This window comes from Salvelinus fontinalis, chromosome 42 (genome assembly GCF_029448725.1).
Source record: "Salvelinus fontinalis isolate EN_2023a chromosome 42, ASM2944872v1, whole genome shotgun sequence".
Classification (NCBI taxonomy): Eukaryota; Metazoa; Chordata; class Actinopteri; order Salmoniformes; family Salmonidae; genus Salvelinus; species Salvelinus fontinalis.
In genome coordinates this window covers 22,625,441-22,645,765 of record NC_074706.1, presented here as the reverse complement: position 1 = coordinate 22,645,765, position 20,325 = coordinate 22,625,441, and the positions used below count along the sequence as shown (strand labels likewise).

Sequence of the window (20,325 nt, the reverse complement as noted above, 5' to 3'; positions counted from 1 at the left end):
GACTGGTGCAATTCACAAAATAGATGGCATCATGAGGCAGGAAAATTATGTGGATAAAGCAACATCTCAAGACATCAGTCAGGAAGTTAAAGCTTGGTTGCAAAATGGGTCTTCCAAATGGACAATGACCCATACTTCCAAAGTTGTGGCAAAATGGCTTAAGGACAACAAAGTCAAGGTATTGGAGTGGCCATCACAAAGCTCTGACCTCAATCCCATAGACAATTTGTAAGCAAGGAGGCCATACAAACCTGACTAAGTTACACCAGCTCTGTCAGGAGGAATGGGCCAAAATTCCCCCAACTTATTGTGGGAAGCTTGTGGAAGGCTACCTGAAATTTTTGACCCAAGTTAAACAATTTAAAGGCAATGCTACCAAATACTAATTGAGTGTATGTAAACTTCTGACCCACTGGGAATGTGATGAAAGAAATAAAAGCTGAAATAAATAATTCTCTGTACTATTATTCTGACATTTCACATTCTTAAAATAAAGTGCTGATCCTAACTAGGATTATATGTCAGGAATAGTGAAATACTGAGTTTAAATTAATTTGGCTAAGGCCTATGTAAACTTCTGACTTCAACTGTATGTGTTGATTCAATAATTAAGTATAATAGGGCCTCCCGGGTGGCGCAGTGGTTTAAGGCTGTGCCACCAGAGACTCTGGGTTTGAGCCCAGGCTCTGTCGCAGCCGGCCGCGACCGGGAAGCCCATGGGGCAGCGCACAACTGGCCTAGCGTCGTCCGGGTTAGGGAGGGTGTGGCCGGCAGGGATATCCTTGTCTCATCGCGCACTAGCGACTCCTGTGGCGGGCCGGGCGCAGTGCACGCTGACCAGGTTGCTAGGTGTACGGTGTTTCCTCCAACACATTGGTGCGGCTGGCTTCTGGGTTGGATGCGCGCTGTGTTAAAAAGCAGTGCGGCTTGGTTGGGTTGTGTTTCGGAGGATGTATGGCTCTCGACCTTCGCCTCTCCCGAGTCCGTACGGAAGTTGTAGTGATGAGACAGTAACTACTAACAATTGGATACCACGAAATTGGGGTAAAAAAATATATATTTTGGTTCGACAGAGAAGAGAAACTCAGTCCCTGCAATGATACAAAAATATACAAGTCAGTCAGTACAGAGTCAATTTTGTATTTCATTTAAACAAAATGGTCATACTCACATAACGTTAAGTACAGTACTTTTATTGCACACAATTATACATGTCAAGTAAACATGAATTAAGGCATATCATTTCTTTATTATCAAACAACAGGACAAGGTTGTCACTCTTCATAAGTAAAGCATTTTTACAGACACCATCACACCAACCATCACCATATCATTTACTCGGCCTCATCATACTCATTCTTTCCTCCGTTGACCAGTTCCCTATACATCCAAAACCAGCAGAATTAATTAAACAAACAAACTAGCTAGTACTACATAACATGTTACTATACTCTATACATGGGCCATGTGCATTTTCTGCTGGTGTATCCTGAGGTAACTCCTCTCTGAGAACCTCTTCCCGCAGTGCGTACAGGTGAATGGCCTCTCTCCCGTGTGGACCTTCAGGTGCGTCTTCAGATGGTGCTGGTGGGAGAACCTCTTCTCACACTGGGGGCAGCTGTAGGGTTTCTCCCCTGTGTGGACCCTCTGGTGCCTTTTCAGGTGGTGCTGGTGGGAGAACTTCTTCTCACACAGGTGGCAGCCAAACGGTTTCTCCCCCGTGTGCATCCTCTGATGGCTCTCCATCTGTTTGTGGAAACTGAAAACTTTCCAACAGAACGAACACGGGAAGCATTTCTCTTTGCCACCAGATCTGCTGATAGAGTTACTACTACTGTCATTTGTCAATGGGCTTGTGTAGCCATTTAGTGCACTGGCATTGTCTGAGGTCTGGTTTAACATTAGGAGAGTGTGAGGAGGACGGCCAGGGAGTGTCTGTGTTGTTGCAGGGTCCATGTTCCAGTTGATAGATCCTATAGAAGGCAGGCTGAAGGCAGCATCTGTTAGGGGGTTAACCTGAGGCGCCATCAGTCTCTCTGAATCACAACTATAGGAGCAGGACGGAGCATCGCTAGCAGAGTCTGTGTCTGTTCTCTCCTGCCGCATACGGACACCTCCCCGTCCCCGTGGACCAAATCTAAACCTCGTCCTGGTCTCAGCCAGTCTGTTGTCATGGAGACTAAGTTCGGTTGTTGTTTTGTATTTGACAGACTGTTTCTGGTTGTGGTTAACAGTGTTGTTCCCCATCCCAGAGTTGAGGACACGGTCCCATCCACTGACCTCCACTATGTCGCTCCTGGTCCCAGCCTGCTCGGTGATGTCATCCTCTGGGCCTTTGGCGGCACCAGTCTGGGAATCCAAGATGGCCACCCAGTCTTCTCTGTTTGCCTCCAGCCAGCCACCTTCAGGCAAATATTACAATCCAGACTTAGCAACAGAACAAAAATCATAGACATGGATTTTGTGCGTGTTATTTGCCTGGCGATATCTATGACTGTTATGTTGATATACATCGTATTGTTTATTTCATTATATCATACAAATTGTATTGATATTGTTTTAGAAATAAAGTACCCATACTGTACGTAGGCTATATGTATTTCTTCCTTACCTTGCTCCCCCATCTTTAGTCCACTCAGCAGGTCAATGCTCTCTTGTCTGTCCTCTATCGTCTCCTCTTTGACCAGCAGCAGATCAGGCTTCCCATCCTCCATGTCTACTGACTGTAAGAGATACAGAGTGAGAGGATGTTGGATCAAGAAATCTGTTATGAGCACCCTGCTATGGAGCATTTTCTGATTGGGAAATGAGGGATTGATGAGTACTATGCAAACATGTCAGTTGATTTGATCACCTGACACTTAAATGGTTGGATAATTCAAACGCAGGGTCCCACACTTAAACAAAACTAATCAACACCTGGGCCTGTATCCATAAAATCTCTGAGTAGGAGTGCTGATCTAGGATCTTTCCATATAATCATATTAATTATGACCAAAAAGGCTAAACTGATCCAAGAACAGCACTCCTACTCTGAGAGGCTTTGTGGATACAGGCCCTGAAATAATACCATTCAGACAGTAGTTCAGTGGGCTCACCTCTGTGAGACTGTGTGTGGTCCTGTGCTGCTCAGCTGGTTCCTCTGTGGGTTCAGGAGGAGGTGTAGTCTGGTTGTCCTCCATGACCATGGTCCCCTCAGGGTTGCCCAGACCCTCCTCCTTCACCAGCAACACCTCTGGACCCTCCTCCTCCTGAAAGAGACAGGTGAGACAGATTACCCAGACATACGCACACAGGTACGTACACACAGATAATAAACACACTTTCAACATGGAGTGTTTACCAATCCCCACTATGTTTATATGTATTAAGGATCCCCATTAGCAGCTGCCAAGGGAGGACCTACACTTCCTGGGGTTCAGCACAATGAAAACATTACATTACCTTTCACAACATTAGGTGTGTGTCCTCAGGCCACTACTCTACTATCACATATCTACAACACAAAATCCTTGTTATCGTGTGTGTGTGTACGTTCTACGTTTGAGTCCTGTACTGTAGTTACAGAATGACTTCATTGTTGTTAAGCCCATCATGGTGGACATAAATATCATGTTGTGGGTAAATATGAGTCAGCTATGATGTCATCATCAGACAAACCTGACTGAACTATTTTGACGTGTACAGTAGGTGTTTGTTAGTGTGTGGGGATGTGTAGGTATCATTAGTAAGTAGTCTGGTTATAATGCTCTGTCGGGCTATGTAGAATAGGGTGAAATCAGGGGTCTGTATCCACAAAGCCTCCCAGAGGAGTGCTGATCTAGGATCAGTTTTGCCTTTTTAGATCATAATGAATAAGACTATGTAGACAGGTGGGGACCTGATCCTCGATCAGCACTTTTACTCTGAGACTCTTTGTTGGGCCGTATCAACAAAAGCCTCTCAAAGTAGAAAATTGGTCGTAAGTGCTGAGAAGAGAAATTTTACTCCTACTCTGATGAGTAAAAATAAAAGCTATGTGTGAAGCCTCTTTAGCCATAAGAGTCCCACCTTGTCAACAGATATTTAGGAGACCTCATGAGCTGTCCTAAACAGTTCAGAGTTACCAGCAGGTGTCTTGGTAATGAAGCGAGTCAGTGGTTCCTGTGCCACATGCAATTGCTTTGAAGTTATTAAAATAATGTTTTGATATGTCTATATGATCAATCCATAAATAATTTAGACCCTCTGGCGATTTTGACAATGATTTCACATGGCCTATTTCACATGATATGCCTAAATACTTATAACCACTAGGCTAATAAATAAACAAGTTTTTCTTTCGATTATTTAATTACCTACATCATGCTATTTCATGTTATCCCTTTGGAGTGCAACAAAAAAGCCTAAATCGGGCATGCCGGTGAGTTGGGCAACTGAAAGCATTTAGGGCTTATTTTAACTTTGATTGTGTCCGATGAAAAACCTTTCAAACGTATGCAACATTATCGGCAAGTGATTTGATAAACGGGAGTTCAAAGTTGAGAAGTTGTTAAAGGGGAATTGGTCAAAAGAAATTGAAAGGTTATTCATGCCAACATATTAGGTGATAATTAAGAGTAGGCAAAGTGATCGTGTCAGGTGAATATTATATCAAACATTTTACCATTGCAACATTTGATGTAGATGAGTGCTATGGAGTTCACAGCTGGTGATGCCTCATTGTGATTGGTTATTCCCTATCATTTGCAAACAACGTCAATGAGCGTCATCACTATCTTTCCTTTGCAGGATGTCGTGATTATCAGTTGAGATACACTTTTATGAGTTGATTTTACTCCTAGCTCAGAGTTTGTCTGGGCAGTGTCTCGACGTCATCCTAAAACCTACTCTGAGCTGGGAGTTATTTTAGTCTTAAAACAGATTTTAACTGCTGGGATCTATTCTGAGATGCTTTGTGGATACGGGTCCAGATGTGATTTATACTAAAGAGAATCTCAATGAAAGTCTTAGGATGAAAAGTCCCATTTTGTGTTTATTAAACATAAACAAGTTTTAAATACACCATATGAAAATCACACATACACACGACTCAACTAAAAATCTGCATGAAGTTGATAAACTGCATTAATTTCTCATTAAACATGTCTTGGGGGGGGGGGGGGGGTGAAGTAGTTGATTGGAAGTAATGAAACAAGGCATTTGTGAACATCATATAGCCTACACAGTACAAACACAATATGTAACAGACTTTTTAGGCTTATGTGGCTTATACACCGAGTGTACAGAACATTAGGAACACGTTCCTGCTTTTTCCATGACATAGACTGACCAGGTGAATCCAGGTGAAAGCTATGATCCCTTATTGATGTCACTTGTTAAATGTACTTAGATCAGTGTAAATAAAGGGGAGGAGACAGGTTAAAGAAGGAGTTTTAAGCTTTGAGGCAATTGAGACATGGATTGTGTATGTGTGCCATTTAGAGGGTGAATGGGCAAGACGAAAATGCCTTTTAACGGGGTATGGTAGTCGGTTTGAGTGTGTCAATAACTGCAACACTGCTGGGTTTTTCACACTCAACTGTTTCCCGTGTGTATCAAGAATGGTCCACCACCCGAAGGACATCCAACCAATTTGACACAACTGTGGGAAGCATTGGAGTCAACATGGGCCAGCATCCCTGTGGAATGCTTTCGACACCTTGTAGAGTTCATGCTCTGACGAATTGAGACTGTACTAAGGACAAAAGGGATGCAACTCAATTTTAAGAAGGTGTTCCTAATGTTTTGTACACTCAGTGCATATCATATCACACAATGTCTGGATGCAATATTCTACCAAGGAATATTCCAAATGCATCTGTGGGTCTTTTCTGCTGAAAACAATGAAAATGTGTCTTTAATGCAGGATTTGATCTAAACGTCAGAAGCTATCGAGTGGAATGATTACTTTCTATGTTATAGAGTGGAATGGTTTTTCTGCTGGTGCATCCTGAGGTAGCTCCTCTCTGAGAACCTCTTCTCACACTGGGGGCAGCTATAGGGTTTCTCCCCTGTGTGGACCCTCTGGTGCCTCTTCAGGTCACCAGCCTGGGCGAAGCGCATGTGACACTGGGTACAGCTGTAGGGTTTCTCCCCTGTGTGGACCCTCTGGTGCCTCTTCAGGTGGCCAGCCTGGGCGAAGCGCATGTCACACTGGGTACAGCTGAATGGTTTCTCCCCTGTGTGGACCCTCTGGTGCCTCTCCACCTTCTGGGAGCAACTGAAGCCTTTGTTACAGAACATGCAGAGGAACCGTTTCTCTTTACTATATCCTGATGTGGCTCCCCCTCCCTGAGCCTGGGCTCTAGCCCTGTTGTTTGAGTTCAACACCTGATCGAAAAAGACATGGCCGTATGAATCTGAAGGCCCCATCGACGTGGAAACTGGGTCGTGATGCCTGAGCGCGTGTAAAGGGGAGTGGGTAGCAACATTTGTATTTGTTTCTAAGCTTTCACTGTAATCTAAGAAATCTCTTCCCTGTGAGATTCCATCTCCTAGGTGACCATCTGCATTCCATGTGGGAGAAACGTCGCCCTCCACTTTCACAGTCACTTCCTCTACAACCAGACCATCTCCTTTCTTATCTAGGCACCCTTCAGAGTATACACTACTACTGTACTGGTTCCAGTCCCCTCTAGACAGATCAGTCTGTGTCTCTAAACCCAAGGGCATGTTGCCAGGGTCCATCTCTTTAGTGTAAGAACAAGACGGATCATTGCCGGTCTCTAACGCGTCACCTGAGTCCCGATGGGATTGAACCGTCCTCGGGCTTAGGTTACCATAAAGTAAATACTCTGAGCTGAGAGCAGGAGGACAGCCCAGTGGCTCCAGTCTTTCTGGGTCTGATCTGTGGTCAGATCGTGTGGGTAAAAGCCTTTGTGTTACAGTTAAAGTCTCTTTGTCAGTCTCTGACTTGAGGCCGGCGTTCAGCGTTCCACTGACCTCCGTGATGCTGCGTCTGGTCCTGGGCTGTGCTGGTGAGGCGGTGGGATCCTCTGGAGCGGCAGGAGCTCCCCCTGTAGTTACAGACTGGATGTCTCTGCTGTGCCGTGGGTCCTCCTCTCCTTCAGACCTCTCCAGCTTGACCCCAGGACCTGCAGCCTCTATATCTGCAGACTGACACAAGAAGAGAGGAGGCTATTATCGGTACATGAGTTAAATTGGATAACAATGTCATGGGGAAGTCTCACAAGCTCCTCTATGGCAGATAAATGAAGATGTACATGTAAGCAAGTGAATAGCTGAGGGGAGCCTTTTTTAAATAAACTGGCCACATTTGATGTACTGTAATTTTGATGTAATATTATTACACTAACCTCTATCACGATAACGTGCTGGGTTGAGGTTCCACTCCCCTCATCAACAGTGATTGGTTGGTCATCTCTCCAAGTATTGTGTCCCGCTGGCTTCACAAAGCCCCTGTGGCCTCCAGTGAGATGTCCTTCACCTGAGAGAGTGATTGGGGGAAAGATGGGCTTAAGTTCGGTATTGTCAATGCTCAACAGTATATTGTACACTATTGACACTGTCTATAATTGGCCAGGGTGTAAGGTAACACTTCTCATAACTTCTTGATACACTATTTATTAATTGATGTATTATTTTCCATGCATCACATTGTTTTCATTGAGTAAATCATTTGAAATGCAGTAAAAAAAAAACATTTTACATTGAGTCATTTATCAGACTCTTATCCAGAACGACTTACAGGAGCGACTAGGGTTAAGTGCCTTGCGCAAGGGCACATCAACAGATTTTTCCCCTAGTCAGAGATTCGAGCAAGCAACTTTTTGGTTACTGGTCCAACACTCTTATCCGGTAGGCTACCTGTAGCCCCAATCAAGAATCTGGTTAGAATATATTATTGTGTCTTTGCGGAAGATAGGGGAATTATTGCACGCTATCCAAAAACTGACCAAGACCCAATTCTGGGTAACACATCTGGGCCCGGTTTCCCGATAGCGATGGAATTAACGGTTCATCTTTCCTACAACGGCCTAACATGTAACATATTTCCCAAAACACCAAGCAGAGACAACTTTTGCTTAAAGCCAATTTATGCTTGATCCAAAGGCTCCCGTGGTGGATGAATCAGAATTAGTTGGGTAACATAGACAATTAAGATGTCTTATCTGCATAATATGCTTATGTGATATACTTGTTATTAGAATGTATCCCTTTTGGACTCTGGTGTTGGCAGTTGCACTTCTTCCCTCAGCTGGGGCTCAGTCACCTGGGGCCCAGAGAGGGGAGAGGTCAGGATGGAACATTGTATGTCATCTCTGATGTTGCACTTATCCTGGGATAGTGTATGACCTAGAGCACATATGTCAGAGTCAAGGCCCGCGGGCCACATCCGGCCCGCGAGAAGGTTTTTTACGGCCCCTGGGATGATCTTGATTTATTATTAGAACCGGCCCGCAGACCGCAGCAAGCCGGCAGCCCGCAGATCTTTTACACGCACCAATACTACATTTCCCACAATGCAACGGTGACGCACCGAGCAGTAGGCTGCTTCATTTCAATATTTATTGGCACAGCAGTCGTCAGCATCACAGTAAAATTAACTTTCAGATACCCATCAAAAATGGCAAAACGGAAGGTGGACACTGAGAACCGGGGGTTTCAAACAAGGTGGGAGTCGGAGTATATGTTCACGGAGGTAGCTGGAAAACATGTGTGTCTTCTGTGTGGAGAAAGTGTGGCGGTACTGAAAGAGTATAATCTGAGACGACATTATGAAACGAAACACGCGGACAAAAACAAGAATATGGACATGGAACAAAGGCTACAAAAGGCAGAGGAATTAAAACGAGGCCTCAAATCTCGACAGGCTCTGTTCAAAAAAGCCAAATCACAAGGCCAGGCTGCTGTCAAGGCCAGTTTTATTTTGGCAGAAGAGATCGCTAAATCAGCCCGGCCATTTACGGAGGGGGATTTCATCAAAAACTGCATGATTAAAGTTTGTGACGAAGTTTGCCCAGAAAAAAGGCAACTCTTTTTAAATGTGAGTCTGAGCAGAAACACCATTGCCGAGAGAGTAGACCAGTTGTCCATCAATCTAAAAGAGCAGCTTGTGAAAAAGGGAAAAGATTTCATTGCATATTCCTTGGCTGTGGATGAGAGCACCGACATTTCTGACATTGCCCAGTTGTCAATTTTCATCCGCGGAGTGGACTCCAGCCTAAGCGTGACAGAGGAGTTTTTGGCTTTACGTCCTATGCATGGCACAACTACGGGGCATGATTTGTATGAAGAGGTGTCAAGATGTGTAAATGAGATGGAGCTGCCTTGGGAAAAACTCGTGGGTTTGACAACCGACGGAGCACCTGCGATGTGTGGACACAGGAGCGGACTGGTGGCGAAGATACGGGAAAAGATGCAAGAGGAAAACGCGACAGGTGAGCTGACAGCTTATCATTGTATCATACACCAGGAAGCGTTGTGCGGTAAAGCCTTGAAAATGGAGCATGTAATGAGCATCATCACGCGCACAGTTAACTTTATCAGAGCCAAAGGTTTGAATCACCGCCAGTTCAAGGCATTTCTGACGGAGTTAGAAACGGAGCATGGTGATTTGCCTTATCACACAGAGGTGCGATGGCTAAGCCAGGGAAAGGTGCTTCAAAGATGTTTCGAGCTTCGTGAGGAGATTTGTCTGTTCTTGGACAGCAAAGGGAAAGACACAACACAACTCCGAGACGAAATGTTTCTGTGTGAAATGGCTTTTCTGTGTGACATTACGAGTCATCTGAATGCAATGAACTTGCAGCTGCAGGGTCGGGATCATGTCATCTCTGATATGTACAGTACAGTGAAGGCATTTAAAACCAAACTGACTCTGTGGGAGACGCAGATGCGGAAAGAAAATTTGAGCCACTTTCCCAGCTGCCAGACCATGAAAGAGAAGCTCTCTACCAGTGCGTTCCCGAGCGCACAGTTGGCTGATAAAATAGGTATGCTTGCCGCTGACTTTCGACGCCGATTTGCTGACTTTGAAGCACAAAAAAGCAGGTTGGAACTGCTCGGTAACCCATTTGCTGTTGACGTGGAAAGCTCACCACCAAACGGAGTTGATTGACCTCCAATGCAATGATGCACTGAGGGCAAAATATGCGGCAGTGGGTGCTGCGGAGTTCGCCCGTTTCCTCCCCGACACAATGCCCCAGCTGCGCATCCAGGCTGCTCAAACGTTGTCTATGTTTGGCAGCACATACCTGTGTGAACAACTGTTTTCTTTGATGAACCTGAACAAAACATCACACAGAAGTCGACTTACTGCTGAACACCTCCACTCAATTCTGAGGATTTCCTCAGCTCAGAGCCTTACCCCGAACATTGATGAACTTGTGGAAAAGATGGGACACCACCAAGTATCACCCTCAACCTCAAACAAGTGAACATTACTGTGCAATCACATATTTAGAGTTTTTACTCAGTTCAAGTTTAAAAGTTAAAGTTTAATATTTGTTTTCACTGCATGTTACTTCTCCTTAAACAAAGTGTTGTTTTTGATTAATAGATTTTTGCACTTTATTTTATTGTATTTCAATCCAATTATATTTTAAAAATATTTCAGTTGAGTGGATGATAGAAAATTGCTATTATTGTTTTTTTCTTTGAAGTAAATTTAGCCCACTTTTGCTAAAATAGAAAATATAGGCTACTGATGGTGCCTTGAATACCGGTTTCTTTCATTTAATGTTCATGTTATGGGGATTTTTATATAAAGGAAATTTGTCTTTTGTGTCTGTTGAAAATTAAAGATTACTGACAGAGCCATAAGAAAATATTGCTTTATTTATCTGATCATATTGGAATATATTTGTTAGGTTTTCAGTAGGTTCAATTAGGTTCACTAGACTATATGCGTCATTTAAAAAAATTTCAATGAACATTCGAACAGTCCGGCCCTCGGCTTGTAGCTAAATTTTTTATTTGGCCCTCCGTCCATTTGACTTTGACACCCCTGACCTAGAGGCTCACTCCCCTCAGTGAGCTTGTCCAGGAGAGGAGTCAAGAATGGGTTTTCCTTGAGATGGGAGTATCTAGAGTTGACAATTGAGTTATGCCATTGGATGAGTTGGTGTTTTTGTGCTATGAAGTACCAGGAACGAGATTAGAACCTTGTCTTAGAGACCAAACTGAACGATAATTTATAGCAAATGCTATCTGGCTACGGGATACTCCTTTCTCCTTGATAAAGTCTCACTTTGTGAACTGTTCCTAATATATGTGGTTTGTTATGTCGACTAGGGGATGGATCTTTGCTATAAAAGATCTCAGTAGCCATTGTGTTGTCACTCTCAACGGATCATTAGAAATAGTGAATCGTTGAAAGTCATTGCCATTGCAAATCTCTTATTATTAAAGATGTGGTTTAAGTATAACTCTGACTTGTGTGATAAGTGTGTCTCTCATTTGATAAAGAAATTAACCACCACACTCCGTACGCAGGGTGTGACGCAATTGCGGAGCATTCAGAGGCTTGTGGAGGCCAAATCGAGCTCCGTACAGCGATGCCATGCGCCTCTTATATTTTGTAACAACAAGGGGGGCTCCGAATAGCTCCACATTGACATGATTGTTTGACGGTAGGTGGGGGTGGTAAATCCACTATAAACACAAACTCACTTCCTTGACAACTTCCTTGACAACCAATGAAAGGCTATCAACTTTGATGAAAGGCTATCAGAAGAAGTTCACAAATAAAAATAACTATTTATGATACCTCATGTAGGGATTTCAAAAGACACAAAAATGTGTTTGAACTCCTGGAAAGAGATTGGGAAGGTAATGGGGATAGACGTGGTAAAGAGGTCAATGGAATGCAGACCGTAGGGGACAGAAGGAAGTTGGATTGGCGCACACTCAACAAATCTGATCTAACAACGGGGATATTTGTCAAATCCATCATGATTGATATATTGTAACAGGCCCACAATGTGGTTACTCAAATCCAATTTGAATACATTTGGCTCTTTTCGCTGCATAACATTTAGAGATTGTCACTTTTCAGGTTTAGAAAAAAAGACTGCTAAATGCTAGCTCCCATTCGTATAAACTGGTAGCATAGCTAGCATACAGAAAGCGGTGATGGTGGTCGTCAAAGTAGTTTTAACTGACAATGACATCGACATGTATTGGGGCTTGTCATCCACATAAGCATTATACTAAGATTTTTACCTCAACATAGTGTGAAATACACATATAAACAATAGCCTAAATACAGTGCTGTGTTTTCATGGACGCCAAGGGAAGCCAGGCTTCCCCAAACATTTGACCAATAAAAGAATTTAAATGTTAAAATAAGGTCTCTTTCATCTCTGTTTTTTCAAAATGTTCCATCTATTTGCAAGGGGCTGAATTTCACAGGAGAAATCATCCGAGCGAGGGAAACAGCGACCCTCTGTCTCAGCATGTGAAGCCCATGTATCTGATGCTGTCTGGAACAAAAGAGTATGACATGTTGCCGCCGGAGCATTTGATTGATTGATGCCAGCAAGCATTTGGCCTCCCTTGATAAACATTTTTATAAAATAATTAGCCAATCAGCATAAGTTGTCAGTAGGTTGTCCCAAGGGAGGCCAGTTTGGATTCGGCTTCACACCAATCAAATCACATCCTAAGCAAAACGTCATTATTGTTTCTGGTCTTCAGTAGCTAGCTCGCTAAATTGGCCATGAATGGGGATTTTGACTTAATTCTCTGTACAGGCCAATGATTATGATGGCGATTCAGATCTAACCATAAATTAATGTTGTACCACTGGCCTGAGACGATTGAAGGTCAATATGTAGTTTAGATGTAGCCTAGAAGGCTCACGTTAACTAGCTAGCTAACTTAGCTGGTTCATTGTTGCCCATGTGAGGAAGTCAGGTTAGCAAGCGTTTTAGCTATGTAGCCTATGACAACAAAAACTAAAAGCGTGCTGTATGACAGAGCCATAGACCGTTTTGCCAACATCAAAGAGAGGAGGATGGCATAGGCATTTAACTAGTCTACAAGTATGATATTTAGCAACATTGATAGAACTAAATCTTTTTTTTTTGTATCTTTAAGTTTTTTTTTCAGTGTATTAAACTAAGCATATATAGTTTTGTTGATTTGATGATGTTTAAATGTTTAAGTTGAAATGGTGATGGAATAGCGGAGGCAGTGCTCCTGTTGTCTTTGTGCTGACTTGTGGTAACTCTGTGGTTCTAAATCAGTAGTTGTTTAGTAAACTGTCGAAAACATTAAATTGCTTCACAATACTGCATGTGATATAACTGTTTGTTACATGCAATATTTGTTTTGTGGACTTCAGCGGATGGATATTGCTCTCCAGTTTTGTGATGAAACAAACATGTGTAGTTGAATTTATTCCACCACTGTGTGGTCTTTTTGTTGTCACGGCCTTATTGTACAGTACCAGTCAAAAGTTTGGACACATCTACTCATTCAAGGGTTTTTCTTTATTTTTACTATTTTCTACATTGTAGAATAATAGTGAAGACATCAAAACTATGAAATAACACATATGGAATCATGTAGTAACCAAAAAAGTGTTTAACAAATCAAAATATATTTTATATTTGAGATTCTTCAAAGTAGCCACCTTGATGACAGCTTTGCACACTCTTGGCATTCTCTCAACCAGCTTCATGAGGTAGTCACCTGGAATGGATTTCAATTAACAGGTATGCCTTGTTAAAAGCTAATTGGTGGAATTTCTTTCCTTCTTAATGCGTATGAGCCAATCAGTTGCGTTGTGACAAGGTAGGGGTGGTATACAGAAGATAGTCCTATTTGGTAAAAGACCAAGTCCATTTTATGGCAAGAACAGCTCAAATAAGCAAAGAGAAACAACAGTCCATCGTTACTTTAAGACATGAAGGTCAGTTAATATGGAAAATTTCAAGAACTTTGAAAGTTTCTTCAAGTGCAGTTGTAAAACCATCAAGCGCTATGATGAAACTGGCTCTCATGAGGACCGCCACAGGAAAGGAAGAACCAGAGTTACCTCTGCTGCAGAGGATAAGTTTATTAGAGATGCCAGCATCAGAAATTGCAGCCCAAATAAAATACTTCACAGAGTTCGAGTAACAGACACATTTCAACATCAACTGTACAGAGGAGACTGGGTGAATCAGGCCTTCATGGTCAAATTGCTGCAAATAAAACACTACTAAAGGACACCAATAAGAAGAAGACTGGCTTGGGCCAAGAAACACGAGTAATGGACATTAAACCGGTGGAAATCTGTCCTTTAGTCTGATGGGTCCAAAAGTAAGGTTTTTGGTTCCAACCGCCATGTATTCGTGAGATGGAGAGTACTGTAGGTGAACAGATGATCTCTGCATGTGTGGTTCCCACTAGAGGTCGACCGATTATGATTTTTCAACGCCGATACCGATTATTGGAGGACCAAACAAGGCCGATACCGATTAATCGGCCGATTTAAAAAAAAATGTATTTGTAATAATGACAATTACAACAATACTGAATGAACACTTATTTTAACTTAATATAATACATCAATAAAATCAATTTAGCCTCAAATAAATAATGAAACATGTTCAATTTGGTTTAAATAATGCAAAAACAAAGTGTTGGAGAAGAAAGTAAAAGTGCAATATGTGCCATGTAAGAAACCTAACGTTAAAGTTCCTTGCTCAGAACATGAGAACATATGAAAGCTGGTGGTTCCTTTTAACATGAGTCTTCAATATTCCCAGGTAAGAAGTTTTAGGTTGTAGTTATTATAGGAATTATAGGACTATTTCTCTCTATACGATTTGTATTTCATATACCTTTGACTATTGGATGTTCTTATAGGCACTTTAGTATTGCCAGTGTAACAGTATAGCTTCCGTCCCGCTCCTCGCTCCTACCTGGGCTCGAACCAGGAACACATCGACAACAGCCACCCTCGAAGCAGCGTTACCCATGCAGAGCAAGGGGAACAACTACTCCAAGTCTCAGAGCAAGTGACGTTTGAAACACTATTAGCGCGCATCCCGCTAACTAGCTAGCCATTTCACATCGGTTACACCAGCCTAATCTCGGGAGTTGATAGGCTTGAAGTCATAAACAGTGCTTGAAGCATTGTGAAGAGATGCTGGCAAAACGCACAAAATTGCTGTTTGAATGAATGCTTACGAGCCTGCTGGTGCCTACCATCGCTCAGTCAGACTGATCTATCAAATCATAGACTTAATTATAACATAATAACACACAGAAAAACGAGCCTTAGGTCATTAATATGGTCGAATCCGGAAACTATCATCTCGAAAACAAAACATTTATTCTTTCAGTGAAATACGGAACCGTTCCGTATTTTATCTAACGGGTGGCATCCATAAGTCTAAATATTCCTGTTACATTGCACAACCTTCAATGTTATGTCATAATTCTGGCAAATTAGTTCGCAACGAGCCAGGCGGCCCAAACTGTTGCATATACCCTGACTCTGCGTGCAATGAACGCAAGAGAAGTGACACAATTTCACCTGGTTAATATTGCCTGCTAACCTGGATTTCTTTTAGCTAAATATGCAGGTTTAAAAATATATACTTCTGTGTATTAATTTAAATAAAGGTGTAAAAAAATAAAAATAATTTTATTTTAAATCGGCGTCCAACGATACCGATTTCCGATTGTTATGAAAACTTGAAACCGGCCCTAATTAATCGGCAATTCCGATTAATCGGTCGACCTCTAGTTCCCACGGTGAAGCATAGAGGAGGTGTGATGGTGCTTTGCTGGTGACACTGTCAGTGATTTATTTAGAATTCAAGGCACACTTAACCAGCATGGCTACCACAGCATTCTGCAGCGATAAGCCATCCCATCTGGTTTGCGCTTAGTGGGACTATCATTTGTTTTTCAACAGGACAATGACCCAACACACCTCCAGGTTGTGTAAGGGCTATTTGACCAAGAAGGAGAGTGATGGAGGGCTGCATCAGATGACCTGGCCTCTAAAATCACCCGACCTCAACCCAATTGAGATGGTTTGGGATGAGTTGGACCGAAGAGTGATGGAAAAGCATCCAACAAGTGATCAACATATTATTTCATAGTTTTGATGTTGTCACTATTATTCTACATTGTAGAAAATAGTAAAAATAAAGAAACCATGAGTAAGTGCATAAGTGTCTCCAAACATTTGACTGGTACTGTAGATCAAGGTGATATACAGTTGAAGTCAGAAGTTTACATACAAATTAGCAAAATACATTTAAACTCAAGTTTTTCACAATTCCTGACATTTAATCAGAGTAAAAATTCCCTGTCTTAGGTCAGTTAGGATCACCACTTTATTTTAAGAATGTGAAATGTCAGAATAATAATAGAGAGAATGATTTATTTCAGCTTTTATTTCTTTCATCACATTCCCAGTGGGTCAGAAGTTTACATACACTCAATTAGTATTTGGTAGCATTGCCTTTAAATTGTTTAACTTGGGTCAAACGTTTCGGGTAGCCTTCTACAAGCTTCCCACAATAAGTTGGGGGAATTTTGGCCCATTCCTCCTGACAGAGCTGGTGTAACTTAGTCAGGTTTGTATGGCCTCCTTGCTCGCACACGCTTTTTCAGTTCTGCCCACAAATTTTCTATGGGATTGAGGTCAGGGCTTTGTGATGGCCACTCCAATACCTTGACTTTGTTGTCCTTACGTCATTTTGCCACAACTTTGGAAGTATGCTTGGGGTCATTGTCCATTTGGAAGACCCATTTGCAAACAAGCTTTAACTTCCTGACTGATGTCTTGAGATGTTGCTTCTATAAATCCACATAATTTTCCTGCCTCATGATGCCATCTATTTTGTGAAGTGCACCAGTTCCTCCTGCAGCAAAGGACCCCGACAACATAATGCTGCCACCCCCGTGCTTCTCGGTTGGGATTGTGTTCTTCAGCTTGCAAGCATCCCCGTTTTTCCTCCAAACATAACGATGGTCATTACGGCCAAACAGTTCTATTTTTGTTTCATCAGACCAGAGGACATTTCTCCAAAAAGTATGATCTTTGTCCCCATGTTGCATACCGTAGTCTGGCTTTTTTATGCCAGTTTTGGGGCAGTGGCTTCTTCCTTGCTGAGCGGCCTTTCAGTTTATGTCGATATAGGACTTGTTTTACTGTGGATATACTTTTGTACCTGTTTCCTCCAGCATCTTCACAAGGTCCTTTGCTGTTGTTCTGGAATTGATTTGCACTTTTCGCACCAAAGTACGTTCATCTCTAGGAGACAGAACGCATCTCCTTCCTGAGCGGTATGATGGCTGCGCCTGGTGTTTATACTTGCGTACTATTGTTTGTACAGATGAACATGGTACCTTCAGACATTTGGAAATTTCTCCCAAGGATGAACCAAACATGAGGTCTTTTTTTCTGGGGTCTTGGCTGATTTCTTTTGATTTTCCTATGATGTCAAGCAAAGAGGCACTGAGTTTGAAGGTAGGCCTTGAAATACATCCACAGGTACACCTCCAATTGACTCAAATTATGTAAATTAGCCTATCAGAAGCTTCTAAAGCCATGACATCATTTTCTGAAATTTTCCAAGCTGTTTAAAGGCATAGTCAACTTAGTGTATGTAAACTTCTGACCCACTGGAATTGTGAAACATTGAATTATAAGTGAAATAATCTGTCTGTAAACAATTGTTGGAAAAATTACTTGTGTCATGCACAAAGTAGATGTTAAAACCGACTTCCCAAAACTATAGTTTGTTAACAAGAAATTTGTGGAGTGGTTGAAAAAGGAGTTTTAATGACTCCAACCTAAGTGTATGTAAACTTCCGACTTCAACTGTAGATACTGGTAGAATCGAAAGAAAGGCAGCGCTGTTCTCGGGTCAGTTTTCTCCATTCAAATCATACCTTAACATAAACATGATTCCACAATACAATCAAGATCATTGAGCACATTAGGCTACATTATATTAAATATATTGAGGCAAAAATTAAACAGTAGACAAATAAAACTCAATTGAGTGAACATGTATTTCAATATCATTGAAACATATAGGCCTAACATTGTAGGTAGGCTATATATTTTTTATGCAGTCATCTCAATTTTAATTTTTAAGCATATTTTATCCCTACAATTGCAAAGACATAGGCAACTTCGTTGTGAAGTTATCGGTGGTCACGGATAACATATCTCTTCTGTGTATAAAGTGACGCTGGAGAGCAAAAAAGCATCTAACAACCCACTCAGCTGTTCTACGAGTTGGCTAAGGCAGGCGTTAAATTATGAGCGTTTAAGTGCAACATTAACTATGGTTTTAGGAAACAGCTTGGAGATTTAACAATGCTCCTACGAAGGTTTTAACGATATACTTAGCCTTACGATGCTTCTGGGAAACCGGGCCCTGAACAAATACGCAGAGGGGAACGGGCCGACTTAAGACAATTTATGCATGATCCGAAAATGTGGTCGGAGGATCCGTATGGACGGTGTGACGCAATCGCGGAGTCTCGGGAGGCATGCAAAGGCCAAATTGAGCTCAGTACTGCTCTGTATAGCTCCGCACTGACATGATTGGTTGACTATAGGTGGGGGCGAGAGGTCCTGTGTAAACACAAACTCACTTACTTGACAACTTCCTTCAAAGTCTGTCGGTCCTGTTGTTTTTTGATAAAGAGCAACATATGCGTGTGAAGCTTGGTTATGTAAGATACGCTGTAAGAGCTTTAATCTCCAAACCATTGCAGTGTAAGAATTGTAAAGGATTTGGCCATGATTCAAGTGTGTGCAGACGGACAGAGTATATTGAAGAACGATGTAGTTAAAGCGGCCAATCAAATCTCCTATGCAGAGGTGATTTAAAACAATTGAGAAAACAAGGGATGCTAGTGAAGATATGTTAGTGGACGCACCACAGCCTGTAGTAAATATTTGCTGCCAGTCAAAAGATACTGTGTGTTAAAAGGGTGGATTTTGTGGTAGTCATTGCCACAGTTATTAACTGTACGGCATAAGTCTCGTAGAAGACTAAGAAACTGGACAATATTGTGGCTGTGGCAGAAACGTTTTTGTGACTTAAAGATTTTACATATGAAGACTTGTAAGGGGTACTGGCGCCGGAAGACCTGCCCTCCCAGTTTCCCCTTGAGCCTGAGTAGGCATCAGATCGGTTTAATTTTTTAAACAGCAAAGTTGTTTGATTTAGTTTCGTTTTTTTATGGGTATTTTTATTCATTTATGGGAATCCTGTTTCCATCCCTCACAGTAGGTGGTGGGATGTACATTAAATTGTGCGTTTGCCAATATACCATAGAATACAACTTTCTCCACAACAGCTCTGTGCTGCTCCGCGAAACAACAAGAGGTATGAATGTCCTGACTTCTGTAGCGGTCGTATCACCGTAAATGCATAAAAAATATATAGCCTACCTAAAGTATAGGCCTATACTGTAGAAATCAATTTCATGTTCATTCAATTTAGTTTTATTTAACTAATGCAGCGCATTTATGCAAAATGTACCTCTTGCCATTCCCCTGTATCGGTCCATGATCTTGACACTTCTGGGACGACTGGCAAGGACGCGCTCTCGCATTGTCCCCTCTGCGCGCTCCCGTGACACCTTAAGTTCCTGTAGCTGTAGTTTCCTTCGTAATGTCCTGATTTCTTTCTGGCTTTGACTTATTTCCAAACGAAACACTGCATAGTCGTCGTCTACGAGTTTACAGATCTCTGCCACGGCTGCATTCGCTAGCACCTCCATGATGGAGGCTATTTGAGTGTGAAAAACAATACAGTTGGCCATTGTTAGCTAACATTAGCAGCTAGCTAGCGTTATATAGATAAAATGTATCAACCAAGTCCTGTCTCCAACGCGAATGAAAAACAACCTGGGGTAAGTATGTGATGTTGTGCAGTTAAATGAGTCAAATTTAGATGTCCATGGTGTTAATAAACGTCTAAATCAAATCGCTAACGTGGAAATTGTTCTTCGTCACTGTTTACTTCCGTTCACAGTGACGAGAAATGTCAGTGTCTCGTCAGCAGCACGTAAAATACTTCCGGGTCATTGTTTTAGACATTTTCAAAATAAAGGTTCTTCAAGTATTAGTAGAAAACTGTCAATAACATGAATGTATTTACATTTGTTCATATTTAAGTGACATTTGCACCATGTTCCAAAGTCATATGAATGCCCCCAATGTGAATCACTGTTAATGGAATACATATTGGCTTATAGAGCAAAAACTATTTTGGGTGCCGCATTTCAATAGGGCTCTGTGTCATTTCAATGGGGCTCTGAATAATAGAGAGTGTTGCTGGCCTTTTGCTCCACTCATTCCATTGG

The 20,325-nt window shown here is 42.0% G+C and overlaps 1 protein-coding gene across 1 annotated transcript; it reads right to left on the bottom strand.

Moving 5' to 3' along the window:
* Positions 1-1,177: 1,177 nt before the first annotated feature.
* Positions 1,178-20,017, bottom strand: LOC129841147 (zinc finger protein 777-like). The gene is made up of 6 exons (XM_055909285.1): positions 19,500-20,017; positions 7,338-7,468; positions 6,964-7,137; positions 3,099-3,251; positions 2,612-2,723; positions 1,178-2,402 (listed from the first exon to the last, which is right to left on the bottom strand). Exons 1-6 carry the CDS (start codon positions 19,780-19,782, stop codon positions 1,453-1,455), a joined length of 1,803 nt encoding a protein of 600 aa, XP_055765260.1. The 5' UTR covers positions 19,783-20,017; the 3' UTR covers positions 1,178-1,452.
* Positions 20,018-20,325: the final 308 nt, after the last annotated feature.